The sequence below is a fragment of the Martes martes genome (genome assembly GCF_963455335.1).
Source record: "Martes martes genome assembly, chromosome: 1".
NCBI lineage: Eukaryota > Metazoa > Chordata > Mammalia > Carnivora > Mustelidae > Martes > Martes martes.
Window position 1 is genome coordinate 149,754,706 of NC_137888.1, and position 25,836 is coordinate 149,780,541.

At 41.8% G+C, this 25,836-nt stretch overlaps 1 protein-coding gene across 1 annotated transcript in view; it reads left to right on the forward strand.

Moving 5' to 3' along the window:
• Nucleotides 1–1,028: 1,028 nt before the first annotated feature.
• SCN10A (sodium voltage-gated channel alpha subunit 10) overlaps nucleotides 1,029–25,836 on the forward strand; it is a gene marked incomplete at its 3' end in the record, with an annotated part of 115,452 nt that continues 90,644 nt past the window's right edge. Inside the window, 5 exon segments of the mRNA XM_080798669.1 lie at nucleotides 1,029–1,067; nucleotides 1,212–1,295; nucleotides 18,590–18,871; nucleotides 20,498–20,616; nucleotides 23,611–23,691. Of these exon segments, the coding sequence (XP_080654795.1) occupies nucleotides 18,602–18,871; nucleotides 20,498–20,616; nucleotides 23,611–23,691 (470 nt within the window). The 5' untranslated portion in view covers nucleotides 1,029–1,067; nucleotides 1,212–1,295; nucleotides 18,590–18,601.

Sequence of the window (25,836 nt, forward strand, 5' to 3'; positions counted from 1 at the left end):
CTTCCTCTCCCTCCCATGATGTTGTCCCAGTGCCCAAACCCTCCAGCCTCCACCCTTTCTACCGAGCTCTGCCTTGGAGCAGGCATGCTGGCCCTCCTTGGCCTGACCCTTTGAAAGTTGTGGTCCCTGCAGAGAGAGGTCAACATTTCATATGATCTGAATCCTGAACTGAAGAAGCTGCTTTTGGTTTGATTTGGGAGATTTTGAATAAATAGAGTTGTAATACAATAAAGCATCCAGGCAGTTAGCATTCTGTGATATAAACTGGCATTGAGGGACACTTCCTGTGCCAGCCCACATTGCCTCTTGCAGACACAGAGGGTCAGGACGGGCTGTGACCCTTTGCATACCTCCCCTCCCTCTTGGTCCCACAGCCATGTGTACAGGTCATTTTCCTCTGTTCTTTTCTTCTACCAGATCTGGGGTTTGAGACCTTTTCTATAATTTCATTTCAAACTATTGTTTCATATGACCTAGTCTATTACTGAGTATGCATGAAGAACATGAAAATTACTCAAACATTTTTTTAAATTAAATTTTTCCAAAATGCAAAAAAATGTATTTTTTTCAGGTTTCTGTTGGGGAAGGGGCAAAACAGTTTTAATAGACGTGAGTGTTTGGAACAAGGACCCAGAGACAAGGAAGGCACTGTATGAATGGGTGCAGCTCTGCACTTTCTCGGGTCAATGGTGGGAAACAGCCCATCCAGCTCTCTTTAGGCAGCCCTGCTCTGGGCTGGTAGTCTATTGTGAATGCTGGAGGCATCCTTATCTAAGTGCAGCCTCTTTGCTTCCTCCGGTTTCAGCGTTTCCCACGAGACCATTTAAAATCACATTTGTTACTTTACCATCTAATCACACATAAGCTTCTCCCCACACCCCCTCCCCCACCCCCGCCCTGCTTCCGTCCAAGGAGTGCACTTTTCTGGAGCACCAGCAGCCAGGGTGGGACTCGTGACGGGAAATGGGAATGGCACCCAAGGAAGCATGAGTCTTTGCAGTTCCCTGAACACCAGAGAGGTTCCTATCAGACAGGCCGGAGCACGTTCACTGAAGGCACAAACAAGTGTAAGTCTTTGCAGAGCTGGGGGGGGGGGGTGTCTCCGACTCACCTCCCCTACCAGAGCTACTCATTAGCCTCTCCAGCAGAAGAGGGGACAGATGGAGTTTCTTCTTGCTCTGCCTGAATGTTAAGCTGAATGTGTGTTCCAGGAGCTCATGGATTCCAGTGGAGGAGAGCTGGGATAGAAGAGAGGATCTCTTACCTAGAAGACAAGCAAGATTGAGCCAGCAAAGGTTTGGCTGCGGGACTTGGGGGCCAATCTATGGCTAATGGTGTAAAGATATATGCTTGGGGTTATATGGGAAGAATTAGAGGTTTTAGCTGTGAGCCAAAACAAAGTACAGTTGTGGGCTGTTTTGAATATATGACCTTCCCAAAACACCCACAGTTCTTAGAAAACTAGTATTGTTAATCTATTTTTATAGAAGACTCCCATTATTTCCCATCCTCTGAAAGATAAGGGGGGAAATTATAGCCAAATCCAAAAACTAGCAATCTCTACATGCCAAATCAATGTCAAGTTTATGTTCTTCAAAGAGTCATATTGATACAAAGAAATGTTTTATTAGCAGTTGCTATTTCAGATAGTTTACCAAAGCTGTGGTGACAGAGGCCAAATATCCTAAAAGTATTGATGAAAATGTTACATCTAAGTAAAAATGGACATAGAAAGCACAGGTATAGTCTGTGGTAGTCTGCATAGTCTGCAGGTACGAGGTGATACACTCCTTCAGAGATAAGTTTTGCTTCAAACTCAAGGCAAAAGAACTCTCATTAGAAAAGTGTGGATAAGATTGAGCGCAGTGGTTTCCACTCTGGATTACACATTAGAATATACTGGAGAAGCTTTTAGAGACACAGACTCCTGGACCCTACTCTAGGTCTCGACCTAAATCTAAATGTCCAGAGCTGACTGCCAAGAACTTATGTGTTTTCAGTGGTTTCCCAAAAACTCCAATGGGTGACAAGCTTGAGGGACACCTGTTTAAAGATATTGTGATGAAACAAGAGAAATCCAGGTGACCAAGGGTATTTTCATCCTTCAGGGAGCATTTATACATGTCCAAAAAGGTGACAACAGGTAGGGCCAAAGTCATCTATCCTTTGTTTTTAGCCTAACTCTGAAATCCAAAAGAATGATTGGTTGAGAGATGATATTTCTGTGGTTCTGGCTTTTCCCCCATAGCTCAAGTGCACTTAGTATAAATTGATTCCTGATCATGATTTTGTTCTTTGAGATTACCTGACTGGATCAGTGCCAGAAAGAGAAAGGTCCGCTATGATTTTTTAAATGTAGATTTAGTCACCTTTCCTGGACTTGCTAAATGAAGCAGGAAGAGTCAACTGCACTTATGTATTTTTGCATAGTAGATACCAAAAGTTGGGCTTTCTAGCCACATGGTGTGGAAAGAAGGTGGAAATGACGCAGAGAAATGAATTGCTTTTAGTCTGATGGAAAAATTTGTTTTGAAATGGCATAAACTTGGTTTGAGATGTTAGGAAGATTTTAGAGTGGTCTTAAAAAGCAATTTCCTAGTTTCCTGTTCACTCACTTAGCAGTCAGCTAATGTTGATAATAATAATAATAAAAATAATAAATGGGCACTGAAAGTAAGCACCGTCACATGAAAGAACATACATGCAAAAAGATGGTTTTGAGAAAATCTCCATCAGAAGGAAATGGAAAAAGACCCTGAGGATATTCTATAATCATAAATGATGGATAAAGAGTCTTTCATAATTAAATATTGCCAAGGTAATGCTGTTCTAGGAGGAGGAAAACCAGTGACCACTGACTCTAGGCAGGTGTCCGGCCATGCATTCCCTTATATCAGAAGCCTATCAGATCCAAAAGATTCCTGGGACCATAGCTCCTTCAAGAGCAGCAGCCCCATGCTTCCCATTCTCTCTCTTTCCCTCCCAGAGTCCCTGAGCCCGGGGTCCCATATACAAACAAATACCATGAGCTTAGAGTCCATGCCTCTTGAACCCATGAAAGACCCACTTTCCCGTCACCCTCCAGGGCTGCTGTATCCTTTTTCATACATCCTTCATCCACTGGGCTCACCTTTACTACATAGTCATTTCCTGCCCAGAACTTACCTGTCCTTCAAAGTCCTAGAGAGACCTCATTCTCCCGCAAGACCTCATGCCCCCTCTCCCTTCTTTGCCCTGGCATCACCTTTTCATCTATGTTTGTGTGTATGAGCACATCTCCAATTAGAGTGGTGCTTCTACTGGTGTCTGCCCCCACCGAACTGAATTTATGAGTGACAGAGTCTCAGCCTCTTTGGTTTTTATACCTCCATCAAAACTTTGTACATATTAGCAGTTCACTAAGTGCTTCCTAAGTAAAAATCATGGTTTTTTTGTCCTGGATCATATGGGAAGGAGTTTCAGATATGACAGACAACACCTTCTTTCACCTTCCCCTTCAAGAAAATGTGGTCTCTCCCTTCCTCACTGGCAACAATTCTGGGAGGCTCAGAACTCTGTCCTGAGTCTAGATGTCACTCTGGTCCATCTTGCTCGTTAGAGCCCATGGTCACTCTTTTTACCTTGCTCCTAGCTGTTGTGCTTTCCCTGGCTCTCCAAAGACAACTAGAGCCATGGTCTATGAACTGGTTCACAAGAGCAGGAAGAAGTGGCAGTGACCACCACCAGGTATAAAGCATGGTGACAACACAAACCTGTGGGCAGGACCGGCCCTTGGTTAACATGCCAGCTTTACTACGTATTAACCTGTTAGGCCACTCTCCCCCAATCCTTTTGTTTCCTCAACTGCAAAATGGCCATAATAATACTTGCTTCACAAGACAATTGTAAAATTTAAACCAGGGGATGTATGAATGGCTTAGCCCAACCAATTAATTTCCATGCCCACTATTATTTAGTCTGACGCCCTCCTTTTATTCATAAAGAAACTTTGGAAGCCTAGAGTTTCAGTTCCAGTGAGTTAGTCAAGGTCACATAGCTGGTTCCTGGCACAAGGAGCAGGAACTTGGGTCCCTTGCCCGTGGTGGGAGGCATTCTTCCCTGCCCCAGTCCCACCCTGCACACTATGTGGCTCTGACTGACTCCCAGGTGACAAGAGGAAGGCCTGTTGGAGATGCCTTGTTCACATTCTGTAGGGAGGGGCCAAGGCACAGAAGCCCTGCATGAATGTGTCAGCTATGAATTTGACCTTGCATTAGACACAGTCCTAGGTGAAAGCAGGTGGAGTGAATTGTGATATTAGGATTGTTATTAATTATTATGATTACTTTGAGGTTGTTTCAGAGATGGCCAATAAGACAAATCAGAGGATCCTTCAGGGAAGACTTGAGCATGGGCTTTAGAGAGATGGAGAAGAGAGGGGAGGTTGCTGTGCCCTGGGTGTTGTGATGTGGGCAAAGGCTCAGAGACACCTAGAAAGTGCTGACTCTGATGGCAGCAGTCACGATAGTGATCATCTCAGGCAGGGCCAGAGCAGCCACTGGAAAGGCATCAAACTCTAAATTTAAGATTAGTGCACCTCATTTATTTTGTAAACATATATTCTCTCTCTATTTAAAAAAATCAGCAATCGGGGCGCCTGGGTGGCTCAGTGGGTTAAAGCCTCTGCCTTCGGCTCAGGTCATGATCCCAGGGTCCTGGGATCAAGCCCCACATCGGGCTCTCTGCTCAGCAGGGAGCCCGCTTAAAAATAAAAAAAAATTTAAAAAAATCAGCAATAATTCTACTCCCCAAGAGTAATCTGTGTTCATATTTTTATTCCTTACCTTCTGGACAGAAGAGATAAGAATAATGACTTAGGCTATGACCTTGGCTAAGCCAGCCTCAAGGCTTTAGTGCTTAGTCTGTGGAAATGGGTTAATAATAGGGTAGACCACCTACGATCCTGTGAGGATTAAATGACACGATGTATGTGAAATACCCAGCACTGAGCCCCACATATACAAAGTAAAGAAGAAAACATATTTATTAATAAGACCATCATTTTTTGTTCAATTTTTGAACAAATGAAGTTGTGATTAAATTTTTTTTAAGTACTGGCTGGCTCAGTGGGTGATCACAGGTCCAGTGTGGGTCAGCGTCAGTCAGAGGCTGCATTCAGAGTGCCTCAGAGCTTGTTGGCAGGCAGGCATGCACAGATCAGGGCGCCCAGAAAATATTAGCTGATTCTTGGCTCAGTGTCCAGCTGTAACCAAGTGAGGGGAGAGGAGGGACTCACCATGTCCTGCTTGGCCCACTGGTTCAGTGCTCATCCAGACACTGCACTGTCTGTCCTGCTCCAATGGATTCTGACCCCAGCTTTGTGGGAAATCAGGATGAGGGCAGGAAAAAGGGAATCCTGAGACAACTGATAGCATTGATACTGGTATAGGGAAAGCACTAGGAAATCTGGGTTGTTGTCCCAACTCCGCCTTTTTCTAGCTGAAGTCCTTGAATAAGATCCATTATCCACCTGGGTCATAGATTCTTCATTGGTGGACTGGAGATAGTTGTAGTCCAGGAAGACTGTATGATGTGAAATCAACCTGATTGTGTGACACCTCTGGGTCAGCTTCTTAAAATTATCACATTCCCTTGGGGAAAAATAACATTAGCAGCAAAATTAATGCAATGTTTCTAAAGTTGTAGGCATTGTTCAAAGCACTCATTTCTTTCTGATGACCACCTCATAGTACTATTATTATGCCTGTTTTATGGATGAGAAGATCGAGGACAGAGAAGTTACATAAACTTCCCAATGTCCCACAGCTAGTAATGTGCACAGTGGTGATTTAAGCCCAGACCCAGAATCCAAGAACTTAACCATTACACTCTGTTGCCACTATACATTTTGATTTCTTAACCAGTGGACAGTAGTTTGTTGTATTGGGTTAGAGATATGATAAGTGTAAAAATGTGTAAGAAAATGTGTAAAGAAAATGTAGAGGATGCAAATATTAGATGCAATCACAGAACGCATTTTGAAAGGTCTGAAACACAAGCATAGGCTACGTGATCTGAAACATTTCACTGAGACCCCACTTTTACCTAAAGATAACATTTCATGCTGTGCATGGTGCCAAACACTGGGGACACAGATTTATGGGCAGAAGAAAGTTGTTTTTGCCCTCACAGGACTGACAGTCTAGTGATGCACACATATATTAAATAAACACACAAATAAATATAATTATAAACTGTGACAAGGGTCAGGAAAGACCAGGATTCTTTGGGAGATCATCTCAAAGGCTCCTAATTTAGAAAGGCAAGATCAAGGAAGGCCTCTCTGAGGAAGTGACATTTACGTGGCAACCTAAAATGAGCTACACTATTTTTGTCAGAATTTGCCATTTGGAAGCTGCAATTGAGGACCAAATCACAATGTGATTTGTGGACAAAAGACGAATTCCTTCAGTGTCAGGAGCTGGGCAGCAGCAATGGATTTTCTGAGTACCCTTTGCTTCCCTGGAATAAACTGATGGGCTGCATTATATTGGTTGGCATTTACATAATATTCACAGTGCTCTTGCCTTAGAACCTTGTCCAAAACCCATTTCTACCTGTCAGAATTTGCATATTTTTTCTTTAGAAACTTAGCAAAGAAAAAGGAGGATTATTGTTCATGAGAAACATATTTGGCTCTAAAATAATTAATGTTTAAGAAGATTAACAGCCATAGAATTTCCTCATGAAAAGAAGTCTCATATAGGTGCCTCTGCTTTTAAAAGGTGTTTAGCCAAGGCCAGAAAGTGCCCCAGAGGGAGCATTAAGCATACCCAGTGGGTATGCATTTGCATATTCTTCAGGATTCCAGACCCAGAGTATACTTAATGCCTCTCAAGCTAGAACACGGAGATTCATATTGTGAAATATATGAGCTACATAAAGATGCTCTACAAATAACTTCCTCCAGGAAGACTTCACTGAGCTTCTCTTACCTATTTTGGCCCCTCCCTTCTTTCAAACTTTGAGGCATTTGTCTATCTTTTCAAAACCCCATGGCCAGAACCACCCACTGGAGCCCTTATTTATTTTTCTAATTATTTCCTTTTCTTTTTTTGGAGGGAGAGCGAGCACGCACAGGCATGCATGGGTGTGGAGGAGGGGCAACGAGAGCAGGAGAGAGAATCTCAAGGAGGCTTCATGCCCAGCACAGAGCCCAACACGGGGCTCAATCTCATGACCCTGAGATGATGATCTGAGCTAAAATCAAGAGTTGGACGTTCAACTGACTGCCTCTCTCATAAAGGTTTCTTTTCTCCCTGAGAAGACTCAAAGGCCTCCAAAACAAGAACCTTGGTTTCTTGTCAAAATGAAAGGACCTCAATATACTGCTAGACCAATCCCCTCATTGCACAGATGAACAAACTGAAGTCCAGAGACGGAAAATACCCAAAGACTAAACATGGTTTATTACAGGCCGGTGGCTAGGACTCCAGTCTTGTCACTTCTGCCCACTGCTCTTCTTTCTACACCACACCATCTTCCACAACATCTAGTAGTGCTAAATTCACAGTAAGCCCTCAACAATTACTGAGAGTGAAAGAATTTCTGACTATTTGACAAAATGAGGGAGAGCTAAGTGTTCCTGACTCACCCCGCAACCTCTGGCAGCTCAACTGGACACTTCCAGGCTGTGGCAGTTTGAAAAGAGAAGCCTCTGAAACTTATAGGCATATATTTGAATGTAGCTAAGAGAACACAGTTCTGTTGCTTCTCCTTCCCTAGGCAGCCAAGAATCAAAATAAAGATGAAGGACAATTCTCTTATCCCTCTAGGAGTTGCAACGAGAAGGCAACTGAAGGGACCAATCCTGTGAGGGAGCAATACTTGCGCCAGGTCATGATCAAACCCAGTCCTGCTGCTAGGAAGTTAATCTGTCTTCTTGAAAACTACCTAATCCTTCATTAAACAAAATCTTAGTTTCCTCACAAGATCAGAATCAGAACAAATCAAAGCCATAGCATTACTTCCAGGTTCATAAGGTACCAGATCTCACAAAGGAAGCGTCCGAGCACTTCCTCATCTTCCTGTACGGTAACTGCTTCTCAAATACAAACAAACAAAACATATTCAACATGAGAAAGCAAATCAATAGAAGGACCAGGGGTGAACCCAGGTCTCCTCACTCCTCAGTCATAGTTCTTTCCATCACATCGCAAGGACTCCCTCTTAGTACATTCACTGAATTCTCCTTCAGTCATCTTCTCCCCCATTTCCGTTTTCTGGAATCCATGGACAGCTCCAGGAATTTTTTCCTACACCAGAGAAGCTCAGTCACTGGAGGACAATGAGAAAAATCTCTTTACTCTAAGGTCAAATCAGGTACACTGACAACAGAAACATTAGATTGAACAATCATAGATCATATTCATGATGCTCCTCTAACATAGTTTGTCTCTGAGAGCAACCACCCCTCATTCACCTATTCCTTTACTCAACAAATATTTATCAAACACTTACATGTGTCATAAAGGAAAGTAAAGGCTTCTGTGCAAATGAATAACAAAGCAAACTAGTCTAGTCCAGAGGGTCAGGAAAGACTGCTCTGAGAAAGTGATCTTTAAAATAAACTGAAGGAAAAATAGAAGCCAATCAGGGGAAAAGGATAGAAAAGGCATTAATGAGAGGAAAAAATGCATGTGTGAAGCTACCAAAGCAGAAAGGAATATGGTGAATTTGAGAAACTGAAAGAAAACCAGGGTAACTACTGGGGAACAAGCCAGAGAAAGGGAGATATAGATGGAGGAGATGGGCATGGACCAGATCCTGCCAAGATTTATGTGCCACGGGAATGAATTTAGACATTGTCTGAAGGGCTTGGGAAGCCATTGAAAACTATAATCAGAGGAATGATATGAGATTTACATTTTAAAAAGATTGTGTTGGTTGGTATGTGTATAGAGAAAACAGAATGTACAGAGAGGCCTGTTAATGAACAAGCACAGAAGCCAGATACGAGATGGCTGAGGCTTGGTGTTTGAGGCACATGTGAACAGTGAGGGAGAGGGAGGGTCTATGGGTTTATGATGGCAGTAGCCATAAAGGTGTTTGATGGTGCCATTTAACAAAAGAGGGAACTGGAAAGAAGCTAGTTTAGATGAAGGAAATTTAAAAAAACAAACAAACAGGTAGGTAGTCGGGTCTGGCTCAGAAGAGAGGTTTGAGTGGTGGAAGTTAAAACCATGGGAGAGGATTAGATTAGAGGATTAGATTTCCATGAGAGGGGATGTAGAAGAACCCAAAGAAGCTCAGTATTTAGCAGCCATATAGAAAAGAAGCCTTCGATAATGTCTCAGATGTGACAAAGAGAGAGGATTTCAAGAAAAATGGAAGGGTCAACTGTGTCAAATCCTGCTAAGAAGCCAAGTAAGTCGAAATCTAAAAGTTTGTATGGATTTGGCACCCCAGAGGTCATTTACAACTTAGTAACAACTTTTATGAAAGGTGCTGGAAGAGACATATTAGAGTGTGTTGAGGTGTAATGACATGTAGTAAAGAATGCATCTGTCATGCATGTCCTTTGTGATATCATGTCATCTAGCTAAATCTAATGCTAGGAATTTCCAGAATCCCTAAAAATATTAAGCGATTATAAAATTGACTGCCCAAATTCTACTGTCCACCAGGATTTTGCAATGGCAAAAAATTGTCTATGTGGTGATTTCCATATTCTTGTTAAATCAAGCTTACACTTTATCCTTACAATATCATTGGATTATTTAAATACGCTTGGGCACAGTTAAGCCACAGTTTTAAAAATTATAAGAAACTCACTTGCCAGACACCCTTCTTTAAAAAAAAAAGATTTTATTTATTTATTTGACAGAGAGAGAAATCACAACTAGGCAAAGAGGCAGGCAGAGAGAGAAAGGGAAGCAGGCTCCCCGCTGAGCAGAGAGCCTGATATGGGGCTCGATCCCAGGACCCTGAGATCATGACCTGAGCCAAAGGCAGAGGCTTTAACCCACTGAGCCACCCAGGTGCCCTGCCAGACACCCTTCTGCAAGAATTCTGAAGGTTTGTTAGTGATGTATTCTGATAGGGTCCTTTTGAATAGGAAAGGAATTCTGTTAGGGAAGAGAATTAAGAATGGGGGAAAGAAGTAGATTTTATATGTTTTACATAAAAAATTATATCCACATCATAAATCCCCTTCAAATTCTTGAGTCTATTGTAATTTGTATTACCCCATTAAATAAACATTTTTATTTAGGGCAGCAGAACCATATTCAAAATATTCACACATTAAAGTTGGGAGATAGAGAAATAAAGTGGCAACATTATGAGTTCTTTATACCACTTAATTGTAAATGATCCAACATGTTTATTTCATTTATATGCTGAGAGCTAGTGGTGTCGAATTGAAAGAGGCTAAGTGGCTATTGGCCATTAAATAGCATGTGTAATGGGAAATATTAAAGTCTATATTGTGCATTTGTACAGCACTTAGCTTACAAAATGCTTTCACATACATTATTTGATTCTCCCAACAACAGTGTCAAATTAGCAGAGCAGATGTTATCATCACCAGTTTACAAATCATAGAAATGAGAGAGATAATTCAGAAGACCTATTCAGTATCAGAACTAAAGTTTTCTGTTTCCAAGCCCAGTGTTGTTGTGACAAAACCACACTACCTCTCTGGGTTTCTTGAATAATTATAGCTTGAAGTCTCTAAAGCTGACTCAACCCACCATCCTGAGTTTCTAAGTCCGCAACACTGCCAGGAACTTGTGATGTGATAAGAAAGTTGTTTTCTTCCTTAGTGATGAAAATATTTTTCCTCCTTCCAATCTCATTTTCAGTGGGTTGGGGGAAATGGTAGGGAGGCAAAGACCATTCACAATATAATATTTTCCTCCTCTCAAACTTCATTTGGATATCAATTTTGTTGAGTAGAGATGTTATTACTTAAATGCCTTTTGGGCACTTTCTTCCTGAAACTCCCAGCTTTCTTTCTTCCTTTAATTATTCCTTTCTTCTATTTTAGCCCCCACAGAAACTCACTTATTCTCAGCACTTCAGCCTGGCACACTGATTCAGCATTACAAACATATCAGTTATTCACCACACCTCACAGAAAACCATTCCCACTCAGCTCTTACCCATCCCCAGAGTTCTTCTTCAGAACCATGGACAGCTCAAGACCACAGTAGACAGGCTTGCTCTTTCAGAACCATGGATAGTGCATGTACTCTCCACTCCCACCCCCACCCCCGCCACCCCCGCCCGAAATACTCCATCACTGGACAACAGATTAGCTAGCTATTATCTCTGAATTATTTGGAGGTAAATTACATTCAGCAAAGATTTCCATAACTCCATTCTTTCAGCACCAGGGGCAACTCAGGACTATTCAACTTCAAAGACGTCTTAGTGATATTTTCCTGGGCCACAGATAGCTGAGGCTCAATTTTTGACTACTGGGCAGGATCACAGATAATGTGGTCTCACTTTCTTCACTGAAAACAGCTTATTATACTTTCCCAGTGGAATAGCTACTTCAAATTCTATCTCTTCCCTGGCCAACTTGCTCCCCTGTCCAGTGCCCTGTTGCTCCAATCAGGTGCCCAATGATTAAAATTTTCAGGGAAATGGGTAGCTTAGATAGGCACATGTCAGCATCACTGATGATCTAAAATTCTGACATCTCAGGGACATTTCTAAGTCTTGGCTACTCTGGCCACATCTCCCCAAAAAAGGACATTTAATTCCATTCTCCCATTAGCTTAAAGAGTCCAGTGATCGCACCAATGCCAAAGCTAAGTTGTTTGCTCATTCCATGAGCTAGAGAGCCTAACCACAGTCTGAGCACCATGTGTGACACCATGTGCAACACAGTTTCACTCAAATGTGTCAGGAGAGTGGTTACTATTTCTCACCACCAATTCATCTTTCTCTCAATCTAGTGGTATGAAAGGTCCAACTATATTCTCAGTCTTAATGACATCCTGACAACCTGCTTGCTGTTCCATCAGGCAGCCAAATCATGGCATCAGAACATGGAGCAGTTCATTTTCATGTTCCTGTTCTTTGGGTAATGTAATTAGTTTATTCAACTTTGCAGTTATTCCCATACCCCAATCTGTCTCCTTCAACAACTCAAACAATCTAGTCACATCCTCTCCATTCCATGGTACTTATTCACACTCTCCCTGACTAAAAACCATTCCCACTATTAGAACAAAGCTCAGCAGTTTTTTAGACTTGTCTTCCTACTATTTCTATGATACCAAGATTTCCCTGTTTTTCTTCCTTTTTGGGTACAGCATCTCTATAATGTTCAGTGCTTCTCTGCCCCCACAGCCCTCCAGGTTCCCACCTTAATTTTTCTCCTCTCACCTTAGAGATCAAATTTTATTCAAATCAGGGTGGGTTTTAGGAATCTTAAACCTTTAGTTGTTATTGAACAGACAACCTTTTATCTTTTTTCCCCTGCAACATGGGAAATGGTTAGTTTCTACCCACTCTTGTCTCACAGTTTAAGTACTTGTGTTTGTTTTCCCCAAATCCAATTCTGCTTGCAGATAAAAATTTAGCAATATTCTGTAAGTATCTGATACCCACTCAGTATCCCTTGAGTTTATTCACTCATGTAATCCACAAATGTTTGTTATCATCTAGTATGTGCCGAACATTGTTCTGAGTGTTAAGTATTCAACAGTTAAACAAACAGAAAAATCCAAACTTTCATGAAAGGAGAAGTACTAGTTTAAGGAGATAGTAAATAAATAAATGTTAATTAGTTAAAAGTGCTTTGAGGAAAAGTGAAGGGAGGTAAAAGGGTAGAGATCGGCCAAAGGCCTTCATTTGGAATGGTCAGGGGAGGCTTCCCTAACAGGTGATATTCAAATGAGCACTGTGGTTATAAATGGGAAGAGAATAGTACACAGAAAGAATAACAAGTTCAAACACCTTGAGGCAAGAGTGTGCTTGTTGTGTCCAATAAACATCTAGGTGGTCTATGGGCCTGGGTTTTAGTGAGTAAGGAAGAGAATGATATGAGTTGAGCCCAGAGACGAAGTTTACAGCAATACACTTCAAAGGATCATTCCTGTTGCTTCCAGAAGTGTAGGCTGCAAAGACTTGAAACAATCCTAGCAGTGAGACATTTTGAAAAGACGGATTAGTGACACAAGCAGGACGTGACAATGGTTTGGTCTGTGGAGGTAACAACAGTTCAGTGATGGTAGTTTAGATCATGACAGGAGCAGTAGAGGAGGACGGTAGTGATTTGGGCCATAGATGTAGCAGTGGATAAGGGTGCCAGTGGTTGGACCAGGGCAGTAGCAGTGGAGGTAGGTGGTAGTGGTTTGAACTATGGAGATGGTGGCAGATGATAGTAATTTGGGCTATAGAAGTAGCATTGAAAGTGGGTCACAGTGGTTGGACCATGGCAGTAGCCATGGAGGTAGGTGATAGTGGTTTGAGCTATGCAGGTAGCAGTGGCTGTGATAAGAAGTAGACAGCTGAACTTCCAATGCAAGGTAATTAGAGTTTTCTGGTCATCTAAATGTGAGATTTGGGAGAGAGAAAGTGAAGTAATGGATAATTCCAAAGTTTCAAGACTCAGGGTTTGAGCCCTTGAAAGGATGAAGTCTCAATTTATTGAAATGATCATGACAAAGGGAAAATCATATTTATTTAGGGTAAGGATGTCAGTAGTAAGGCTTTATACATCTATCAGGCATCTTTGTGAAGGATAATCAATGGTTAGCTAAATATAACAATTTGGAGTGTAGGTGAAAGGTCTTGGCTAGAGATACAAATTTAGATATATGTTTCAAATGTGACTCCAGACTTCCAATGATGTCATCATAATTTCAATCTTTTCTGGAAAGTGTCTCTCTAGGAAGCTGGCCTAAGTTGGCTGAGACCCAGAGCTACATTTAAGCTCCCAAAAGTCTATAGTTTTTTTCATTGCTGTATCCGAAGAGTTGAAAACATAAGGGAGGAAGATTTGTGGGAGAAAGAGACACAAAGAGGAGCCCCTAAGCCTCCATTTTCAAAAATGGTTACGTAATTGACTGATATAGGGAACAAGGAGCCAGAAAAGTTGGGGTGGAGAGGATAGAGAGGTCATGGAGGACAATGACTTTGAGGTGTCTATGGAGTATTCAAAGAACTATATGTCAAAGACATTGGATTAGTGGGTCCAGAGCTCAGAAGAAAGGTCCAGATTTAGGACTCACATGCAAGAAAATGATCATTTTTGTTGTATGTAAATGGATGAGAACAACCATAAGATGCATGAGAAGATGCAATCCTACATGGGATGGGGGCTGATCTATTCACCTACTAATCAGGTCCTGGAAAAATTAGAATTATCTGTTTGCTTACATCGTAACTGCCTTACAGAGGCAAAAAGCTACATTAGTGGGGAAAATCCTCCATCGATTTCTTAACAGCATCAATGAACAATATAACACAAAGAGGCTGTTCTGAGACCCCTTGAAACTTCATCAAATCTGAATGCATTCAGATCAATCCATACCTTTCAAGTCCCAGAGCCCTTTGATGATACCCCAGTCAGTAGGATTCCAGAACTGCTCCAGCAAGTGGGACCCATCCCAGAAATGAGAGCACTGGGTATGGAGTAAAAAAACTCAGAGACGATCTTGTTTAGTTCAACAATATCTTTATAACCTATAGTAATCACTGATTATTAATTCTCTTATATGTAAGAAAATGCCTTCTACCTACTCTATAGGATTTCTGTGGGGGATTAAAAGAGATAATTGTGGGTGTGACTGGGTGGCTCAGTCAGTTAAGCATCTGACTCTTGATTTCAGCTCAGGTCATGACCTTGGGGTCATGAGATGCAGCCCCATTTTGCTGAAGAATCTTTCTCTCCCTCTCCTTCTGCCCCTCCCCCCACCATGCATGTGCTCACGCTCTCTTTCTCTCCCTAAAAAGGGAGAGAGATAATTGTGCCCACTCTTGTTGTCACTATGAATTGATAATTTAAGTAAGTCTTCTCGTGATGCTCAGCCATCTTTGTGAGCAACTCAGACTTGCTGCAAGACCGTAGAAACATTTGTTCCACTAATAACAACAGAGGCTGGAAGAAAGAACCCTTTGTCCTGCTAAGATGTTCTAATTATCAATTCTAATGTGTGTGTGTTGCGGGGGTGGGGGGGTTCCCATTCCACCAAGGTGCAATTTTCCAGACACAAGCTGGGTGTTCAATAGTTCAATTAGCATCAGGTCCCACAGGTTAAGGGCTCAGTTTTACAAGACTGACCCTTGCCCACATACACAAAACTTCAGATGCCAATTGCAAGCCCAGATTTTTCCCTGTGCTTCTGAACAATTGGCTATAAACTAGAGGTTTCCATGACCTCCTCCTTGGGTTTGATTAATTTGCTAGGATGGCTCACAGAACTTAGAGAAACATTTTACTTACTAGATCACAGGTCTTTTATAAAAAGATATAACTCAGGGACAGAGAGATGGAAGAGATACATAGGGCAGAATATGGGGAAAGGAGTGTGGAATTTTCATATCCTCTCTGAGGTGATCTCTCTCCCCAATCTCTAAGTATTCAACAACCCAGAAGCTCTCCAAATTATGTCCTTTTGGATTCTTATGAAGGCTTTATGACATAGGCATGATTGATTAAACCATTGATCATTGGTTATTGAATTCAATTTCCAGCCTCTTTCCTCTCCCTGGAGGTCAGAGGTGAGATGGAGAACCTAAAGTTTCAATCTTCTAATGGTTGGTTCTGCTGGCAATCAGTCCCCATCTTTAGGTGGCTTTCAAAATGTACCTCAATATCATACAAAACACATCACTTGGGGAATTCCAAGGGTTTTAAGAGCTCTGTGCCAGAAATGGGGACAAAGACTAAACATGTATTTCTTATTATAAATCACAATATCACACCTGCACTGTCCACTGTCATTTCAAGGAAACCGTCCTTTGTACCCTTATTTACATCCACCTCCATTTAGGAGCCCTGAGTCAGCTGGCTTGCCTAGATTATAAATCTTGATTAAAGACCAACCAGTTATTTCCATCACAAGTGAAATGACAAATGTGAAACTCCTGTTATCTATTCAATCACCTTTGGTTCATCTTAGAAACTGCCTACTACCAGAGCTCAGAAATCTAAGTTAAGACACCTGTCTTTATGGTCCATCCAGAGGAGATCCAGTAAGTCCTTTTGTAGCCCAGAAATCCCAGATACAGGGCAAATACCTGCAGAAACTTAATCCTCAGAAACAACCAAATTTCACTCTTTGTTCCAATCCCTTGAGTATAAGCTCCCTGAGGCTTCTGGCCAGAAGTTGCCCTAATTCTGATTGCAGAAGGGAGGAGGTCCCAAAGTCTGCCCCACCGAAACCTCTGAGGAGTAGGTTTCTTAGGATGGTCACTCAACAAGAGTGACCACTTAATGCCAGGTCTCTTCTCTAATCCAACCAACACTGGCTTCTGACTTCCCTTTAGAATCCAGGAAGACTTTCCTCCAGATTCTAGAGCTGTGGGATCAGGCCGCCAGATCCTACTTTGATCTTTTAACCCTAATCTTCATTCCATCTCACATCCACAGTTGCAGTAGCTTCCGCTGCCTCTCAAAGATAGAACACTTCAACAGTTCAGCTATGAGCCTGTAAAATGCAGCTTCCTAGATCTCACCTTAGACCTATTGATTGAGAATCTTTGTAGGTAGGGGTCCAGCAGTCTGTATCTTAACTCACACCCCCAGTGAAAATGACACAGTTGGTGTAGCACCACATTGTGCACTGGCATTTGAAGATCTCTGCACTAGAGTAGGTGAAAACTACATTAGCCACAGATCCAGTGTTGACTGCAGAGAACTAAGAGGATGGATGCCTGTTGCAGGGCTTCAGATGTAGCTTCCCTAGAGTAAGTCAGGAGAATGCCACATAGAGAATGCTCTATCCTCCTGTGATAGCAAGCCATCCTATTTGCTTCTAGGCTAGTGCTAGGGGTGATAAACTTCCTGAGAATATTGTAGCTCATAGAAAACCTAGTCATAAACCAGAAGAGACTCTTAATCTCAGGGAACGTACTGAGGGTTGCTGGGGGGTACCGGGTAGGGATAGGGGGCCTGGGTGATGGACATTGGGGAGGGTATGTGCTATGATGAGTGCTGTGGATTGTGTAAGACTGATGATTCACAGACCTGTACCCCTGGGGCTAATAATACATTATATGTTAATTAAAAAAAAAAAGAATGGAAATCTAGTCATTGGAGTGCCTTTCAGTCTTTTTATGGACCATGGTGGACCAGAGTCCCAAAGACCGAGTCTGGCAGTATTAGAGACCATGAATTAGATCAAGATTTTATAAGCTTATGAACAATTTTTAAATCATCATGGTGTGTTTAAGTCATCGATACACTATCAGGAAATGTGGGTGCACTTAGATTATAATAAACAGCAAAAATGGGCTCATGAGTCAATCATTTAAAGAAAGAATCAAAATCTTATTCATATGACTTTTTTTACATCTCCTTTTCTTTATTTATTTTTTTAATTTTTTTATAAACATAATGTATTTTTATCCCCAGGGGTACAGGTCTGTGAATCGCCAGGTTTACACACTTCACAGCACTCACCATAGCACATACCCTCCCCAATGTCCATAACCTTACCCCCCTCTCCTGACCCCCCTCCCCCCAGCAACCCTCAGTTTGTTTTGTGAGATTCAGAGTCACTTATAGTTTGTCTCCCTCCTGATCCCATCTTGTTTCATTTATTCTTCTCCTACCCCCCTAACCCCCCATGTTGCATCTCCACTTCCTCATATCAGGGAGATCATTCATATGATTTTTTTAAAGAAAAACTTTACATTAGAAGAAAAAACAACTAAATAGGAAAATTAAATAATGTACTTTATTAAGAACAAAAAATACAAATATGCTGCCAAGCTTAGAGCATTAGGCACACAGTACACTCTCAGCTGGCAAGTGCAGCCATGTGCTCAAGGTAGTGGGCCTCCTCCTCTCTCTTGTCATGTCCAGGAATGGCTGTCACTTCTTAAAAGCATATCATTGCATAATAAAAGAACAACAAAAAATGTTAATGCCTTCCATGCTTTTTAACAAATGCTTTTCAATGGGGGAAAATTTTACTAGCATTGTTTTTGTCACAGACCACATGAACCACTATTTGATGAATGCAGGTGAGAACCTGTTGCTCAGTGGTCATAGAATTGAGAAGAGAGGGCAGTGTGGCTAAATCTGGTGGTGGTGGAGGTGGTGGTTGTGGTGGTGAAGGAGCAATGGATGAAGGAGCCATGTCTTAGAAGCTCATGGAGAACATAGCTCAACCCCGAGGTGCCTGGAGGAGGATTGAATAAACAGCCTCCCCAGAGAGTGCCACAGGGACAGTGAGACTCTGGGGAGAGCTCTGGGGAGAGCTCAGTGTGAGTTAAGGAAGGAACTGAGTTCGGGCGGGGGGTTGCTATTCCATCAAGGAAGTGGGAGTTAAGGAAAGAAATGGAGGGAAAGGGCCAATGGGCAAGCTATTCCCTCTCTGTTGTGAGGTCCACTCTCATAAGAGTATAATTCTTCCTGAAGAAGAATGAGAAGATGGCATTCCCCTTTGGGTCCCTGGAAACTACCAACTTCCGTCGATTCACTCCGGAGTCCCTGGTGGAGATTGAAAAGCGAATTGCTGCCACGCGGGCGGCAAAGAAAGCCAAAGATAAGCACAGGGAGCAGAAGGACCAAGAAGAGAAGCCTCGGCCCCAGCTAGACTTGAAAGCTTGCAACCAGCTGCCCAAGTTCTATGGTGAGCTCCCAGCAGAACTGATTGGGGAGCCTCTGGAGGATCTGGACCCTTTCTACAGCACACACCGGGTAAGGGTGATTGGCTGGGAAGGCTGTTCTCAGCTCTGGGAGAGGAAGCCTCTGCTCCACTCAGCCTAGGGAGTTCTCCTGACCTGGGTGATGTGGCTGCGAGCTAGACTCAGTTAATGACAAATGTATCCAACTCCCTCGTTGGTACTGTCTTCACATTTTTATATTTATGGTGGAGACTAATTAAACTCAAATCCTCAAATGAAACAACAGCTGCTATGAAATTTTAAGAGGAAGTTGGCTGTTCTCTTGGATGACCACTGCCCTAGGATCTCCCATGATGTTGGCTGTCTTTGCAAATGGGAGCAGGGATCCTGAGTCTTGGGGTGGGGGTAGAGTAGAGAAGGGGATCAGAAATCAGGATGATTTAATGAGTGGTCCTCAAAGCTTGATCTCAGAATCCCTGGGGTTCCTTAAACCCTTTTAGTGGGTTCAGGAGGTCTTATATACTCTCTCTGTCTCACACACACAGTATTAGCTTAAATAGTAACAAAAACTCTTTGGGGTCCTCAATAATTTTTTTTAACTTTATTTTTTCAGTGTTCCAAGATTCATTGTTTATGCACCTCACCCAGTGCTCCATGCAATATGTGCCCTCCTTAACACCCACCACCAGGCTCACCCATCCCCCCACTCGCGCCCCTCTAAAACCCTCAGTTTGTTTCTCAGAGTCCACGGTCTCTCATGGTTTGTCTCCCCCTCCAATTTCCCCCAAGAGCCTTCTTTCTCCTCTCCTTCACCCAGTGTCCTCCGTGTTATTCCTTATGCTCCACAAGTAAGTGAATCCATGTGATAATTGACTCTCTCTGTTGGACTTATTTCACTCAGCATAATCTCCTCCAGTCCCAGTCCACGTTGATACAAAAGTTGCGTATTCATCCTTTTTGATGGAGGCATAATATTCCATAGAGTATAAAAGTCTCCTGAAATCAAAACATTTGAGAACCACTAGTTTAAAGGAGAGCTGCTTCATGACAATTCCCCTATTTGTATTGTGTCTTAGATGTTCCACACAGCAACCCCCTGCCCCAGAAGTGATGTGTGCACGTTTGGGAGTTGGGAAGGACAGGAATCAGCCACCTCAGATATGGTTTATAGAGAAAATAAAAAGACACTAAAATGTCTTTCTCCCTCCTCTCACAGGCCAAGAACCCTCACCTTCCTAGAGGCTCAGAGGCAAGCAGTAGAGAGAGGGCTTTAAAGGGGAGAGCTAGGAGGCAGAGAGCAGAGGGAGCATCCTCGCACCAGGGATGATCCACTAATCAGAACAGGAATTTAATGCAGCCAGAACCATATCCTCCAGTTGCCAGAATCCTGGCCCTGGGGCTGATGCATTCCACCAGCCCCAGGTCAGACTCCTGCCCACTGGGCACTCTCAGTGGGCTCATCTTGATGCACAGTCACTGACAGGGCCTGAGGTCTTGCTAGGAGGGTGAGGATGTGGCCCTCAGTCCTTGATCCCCACTACCTCTGCCCCTCCACTTGGCTCTCCACTAATGGATGCATGGTTCCCAGACCTTGTCTTGCTCATAAGCCTGAAATGATACCATTCGTCCTCCAAACCATGATTGTGTAAGGATGCATACTTCTCACTTCAGGTCCACCTTCTGCTTTGTTTTGTTGTAGACGTTTATGGTGCTCAACAAAGGGAGGACCATTTCACGGTTTAGTGCCACTCGGGCCCTGTGGTTATTCAGTCCTTTCAACCTGATCAGAAGAACAGCCATCAAAGTGTCTGTCCACTCATATCCTTTGCACTGCTACTTCTTCCACATGAATCCTTTAAAATCAGGCTTTGCCCACTGTGTCCAGTACCTTCTTTAGAGGTTAGCAATATGGGTGTCCTCTAATTGAATCCTGAAACAACGAAATCATTGCATTGAGAGAAAACTGCCTGTGGCTTTAATGTGTCCAACATCTGAAAGCTGTCCCAAGACAGAGGAGGTGCTCGTGCGCAGCCACAGGTGGGTTTAGACCAGTCTGGACACACCTGGGCATGTACCACCTAAAAAAATGTCCTACTTATGAATGAGCTTTGCTGATATACAGAGCACATTCTTACCATGTGAGACGGGCTCATCTCACAATATAATAACCAATAAGAGGGCCCTGAAGCTTCTTTGGCCAGATGAAGTAGGCATGGGTTGTTACTCTGTGCCCTAGCCATGATGAGGACTGGCTGTTCATTGGGCAAAAGAGCAGCACCTGCCGGAGGACAAAGAGGACAGACCACAATGGGCAGAGCATAGATTGTCTCAGTGGGACCACACCGGTCACAGACACTGCCAATATCCCAAGTTACCCCCAAACTACTAGCAGGCTACTAAGTTCGGTAGTCCAAAAAAATGTTAATAGTTCAAGGTTCATGCCATTGGGGAATATAGTAATGATTAGAGAAAAATCGGTCAAATGTCTGTATTATATTCACGGCTTTAGGTACCTTCAGAATCTGCCTCCAGTTTTTGTTTTATTTTGTTTTGTTTTTCAAGGCAAGCCAAACTAGGACAAAAAAGAGACTTTGGCTTCATTTCCAAGGATCTTCCCTGGTGACTGTCCAAATTGGAAGTTCCTAATGACAAATTCAGCCCTGGCTTCCAGGAGGTTGATTTGCAAGAACAGCCTTGCCTCAGCTGCCTGACAGATGGTAGCCAGCCTCTTCTTGGGAGGCTCCAGTAAAAGGAACTCTCTCCCCGCACTCTGGGGCAGCTTGCTGGATTGCTGGACAGCATTAAGTGAGCTGATAGCTCTGGCAAAGAGTCATCTCAAAATGAAACTGCACTGCTCCATGTAGTTGCACTACATTTTCCTTTTACATGTTTTATCTTTATGGCCAAGCAGTGGGAGTTATATTTTCTTAATTCAATCTTGGATTTTCTGATCCTATAGAAGGATATTTAGCGGTAATAGTAAGCTACCGTTTGTTAAATACCTCCCAAGTGTCATCACTGTCATAGGTACAGAAACCTTTGAAGAAGAGATTTGCATCCCCATGTTACAGATGATGAAACTGTTACTCAAAGGAATTAAATAAATTGTCCAAGGTCACGGAGTCAGTTAAGAGGCCCAGCCTGTAGCCTGCTTAGAACAGTATCAGCAATAAGGAAGTAGTCAGTTAAGGGAAATGAACTGAGGTAATTTATTCTCTCAGTATGTCATCTCTACTTGGGTTTTTTTTTTAAATATATCCAATTACATAAAAATTACCAATAAAGAAAAACAGCAAATATACAAACTCCTCTCCACACATCCTGGTTCAGTTACATCTTAATTAGCTGTAAGAAACAGCTAATTAGAAATGAAATCCCTTTAAAGAATCAAGTGACCAGTGAATATTCTTTTCATCTTGAGATTTGATGAATCATAATTGCTGGATGGAGTCATAGCTGGACAGAAAAGCTCTTGGGTGTCTCCTTCTCACAAAGCCTGTATTTATATGTTTAAATCTTATGAACTTGGTAGCTCCACTCCGAAAGATATTTTTCAAGGTATGGAATTCTCAGTGTCCTATTATTAATATTTCACCAAAATGATAATTCTAATCAAATTTGCTATGAATGTTTCCACAAGTAATAGTGTATGTAATATATTACCTTTAAAGGTTTGTGAAGTTGGAGATATGATTTTAATTTAATCCTTGGGTTAACATTTTCCCCCCATGTGAACACATTTCTTAATTTAATTGCAAGTCAATAGGAAAATGCGGTTTAATTAGCAGAATTTCCCTTTTCAAAATAGATGTGTTCCTAAGTAACTGTAAAACAGGGCACATTAAAGACATTTACAGAAAACTAAAATAGATTTAAATACTTCTGCTCAAACTGAAATTATGAAAGATGAGTGGTTCACTCTCTCTGTAGGTCAAGCTTATCTTCAGGCTTTGTTTTTCTTTAGGACGTAATTGTTAGGAACCCAAGCTGGTCCTGAGAAAAATGTCCTGTGGGGGAAATTTTTCTTTGGGTTTTCTCCACCAACATTTCTTCCCATCAGGTTACCCCTTTCCACTCACCTTCTTCAGTGTCACCTTCCCCTTGTGGTAATCCTGTGGTTCAACCTTGAATATTCTCATCTCTGGTTAGACAGATTTCTCCATCCAAGCCTAATTCGATCTGGAATTTTCTCCTTGAAGCAGCATTTTACATCCCTGTGCCTGCCCCACCATTTCTAGCCAGGGGCCTGTTTCCTCAGTGCGACTGATCTCAGCTAAGTGGGGAAGACCATCTAACTCAACTAATTCCCATGACAGCTGGTAACCCTCCCTTTACCACTAACTTCCTAGAAGTAGTCTCTTTGTCTTTTAGGAAAAAAGAGACACTTCCCGGACAAAATTTCAGGCTACATTGTATCATAAAGTGACGGTGTCAGGGCAGAAGGACATTTTGGAGAAAGGATCCTTGTTTTCTTCCATCTTGCTGAGGGTTCTGTTATCAAGCTGGGGTCACATCTCAGCACCATATAGCTAACTGACTTGTATGGCCTTGGAAAAATTATTTAAGTTTTCCAGCCTGTTTTACAAAGTATAGATATATTTACATACAAGTTTTGTTGTATTAGAAATAATGTGAATGAAGTAACCAGCCCAGCATAGGCACTCAGTAAATGTTAGCAGCTGTTATGTGACAAGATCGAAAAGCTGATCCTAGCTAACAGCTATGAATTTAATCATTCAGCGTCAAGGTGATTATAGGTGACATCAGAGAAACATGGCAACTCTCAGCTTTTCCTTAACACAGTCCGCTCAGGTGGTTCAGTCTATTTATTACCGTCACTATTTTGGTCAATTGTGTGGGCATGACCCAAACTGAGCTTCCAGAAAGAATCGAGTAAGTAGATTTGCGGTCGCTGTCATACCTGGGCCTCCTCTTTCTGTCCTCCTTCTCTTCCTTCACTTGGCAGCTTTTTTCTTTTATTTTTCCTGCTGATCTCATTTGAGTATTGCATGCTTTGGGGTGGTTAGATATTTCCTTTTCTGTGGACTTTGGTGCATAAACACACATGTGATTTTCAACTGTGGAGAACTATCAGTTGATGGTTCTCAACCTTGGAATCCCCTGGGGAGATTTTAAAAATATTAATGCCTGGGTCTCAGTCCCAGAGAGTCTGATTTCATTGGTCTGGGGTGGTCTGGGCAAACGAGCTTCCCCCATTTGCCTGCTGCATTTGCCTGCTAGGTGCACACATGAACCAAGTTTAGGGATGGCCTACTCTGAGAGGCAGGCGCAAAACCGAGACAGAAAGAAGAACAAATGGTTCTGGAACATATTCAGAAAATTACCCATGAATAAAGCTGTTTATGTTATCATGGCTCATATACTTCAAAGTGACCTTAATATTCCTGAGAGTATTCTCTTTCCCTGGGTTAGCAGATGGAACCTCTGCAGTTTGCGAACATAGGAACTTTCCATAAACACCTGCACCAACACATCCGGGAGGGGTGCCCCCAGCTTACCATAAGACTGACATACATTTGCCTCAATAATAGGAACTCTGTAGAAATTTCTTTTTTGAACTTCTAAATTTTTTTAAAAAATTTTGCTGGTCATAACATTAATACATGCCACAATAGAAAATACACTTGACCCTTGAGCAACATAGGTTTGAACTGTGTGGATCCACTTTTACATGAATTTTATAAAAATAAGTACACTACAGTACTATCAATGTATTTTCTCTTCCTTAGGATTTTCTTAGTAACATTTTCTTTTGCTAGCTTATTTTACTGTAAGAAGACAGTATGTAATACATATAACATACAAAATATGTGCTAATTGACTGTTGATGTTATCGAAAGGCTTCCTGTCAACAGTATGCTGTTAATAGTTAAGTTTGGGGGGAGGCAAAACTTATATGTGGGTTTTTACTGTATGGGAGGTGTCAGTACCTTTAACCTCTACGTTGTTCAAGGGTCCACCATATGTTGTATTTCTATTAATAGATTAAAGAAAGCTAATCAGGTGGTCACCTTAACTGATGCTAACAAATCATTTGATAAAGTTTAATATCTGCTTATAATTATAAATACCAAGAAAAGAAGGAAGAGAAGGGAATTGCTGCGCTCTGATAAAGGGTAATTATTTTGAAGGAAGTAACAAACAACATGCTTAATTGTGAAACATGGCCAGCTTTCCCTTTGAGATCAGAAACAAAAAGAAAGAAAGGGAAGATGCCTGTTTCATCAGTCCTATTTAACTTTGTAAATGGGAGCCCAGCCAGCATAGTAAGGCAAGGAAAAGAAAAAAATATATATAAGAATAAGAAAAGTTAGCAAAGATGCCATGATCTACAGATAATACAACTGTGTGATACAAGAGCCAATATAATCTAGAGATAAACTATTAAAGTTAACAAGACAGTATAAAAAGGTAGCTGGGTACAAGTTAATATACATAGATTAATTGCATATTTATATACTAGCAACAAACAGAAAGTAGCCAGGTTTTTAAAAATATCAGTTACACTGCTGTTTTAAAATATCAAGTATCTAGAAAGAGGATTATCAAAGTATGAATAAGATCTCTACAAAGAAAATTATGTAAAATATTGAGTAATATTACAGAAAACCCAATAAATGGAGAGATGTATTATATTCCTGGATTTGAAGTCACAATATTGTAAGACTCCCAAAAATAGCTAATAAATTTAATATGAGCCCAATCAAAATCCCAATAGGCTTTTTTTTTTTTGTATTACTCAACAACCTGACTCAAAGATTTAAATAAAATTGCAAAGAGCAAATTATAGCCAAGATACTCCTGAGGAAAATAAAATAAGGTGGGAGAAGGGAACTGGCCCTCAGGATGTTAGAATGTGTTGTAAAGCTCTAATCATTGAAAATGTGTGTGACTGGGGTAGGATTAGTCAGACTAGTGGGACAGAATTGTTGGCTCATCAACAGGCCGGTGCACATACAGACATTGAATTTGTGCTGAAGGTGGCACTGTGGAACAGTGGGGAAAAGCCAGTTCTCA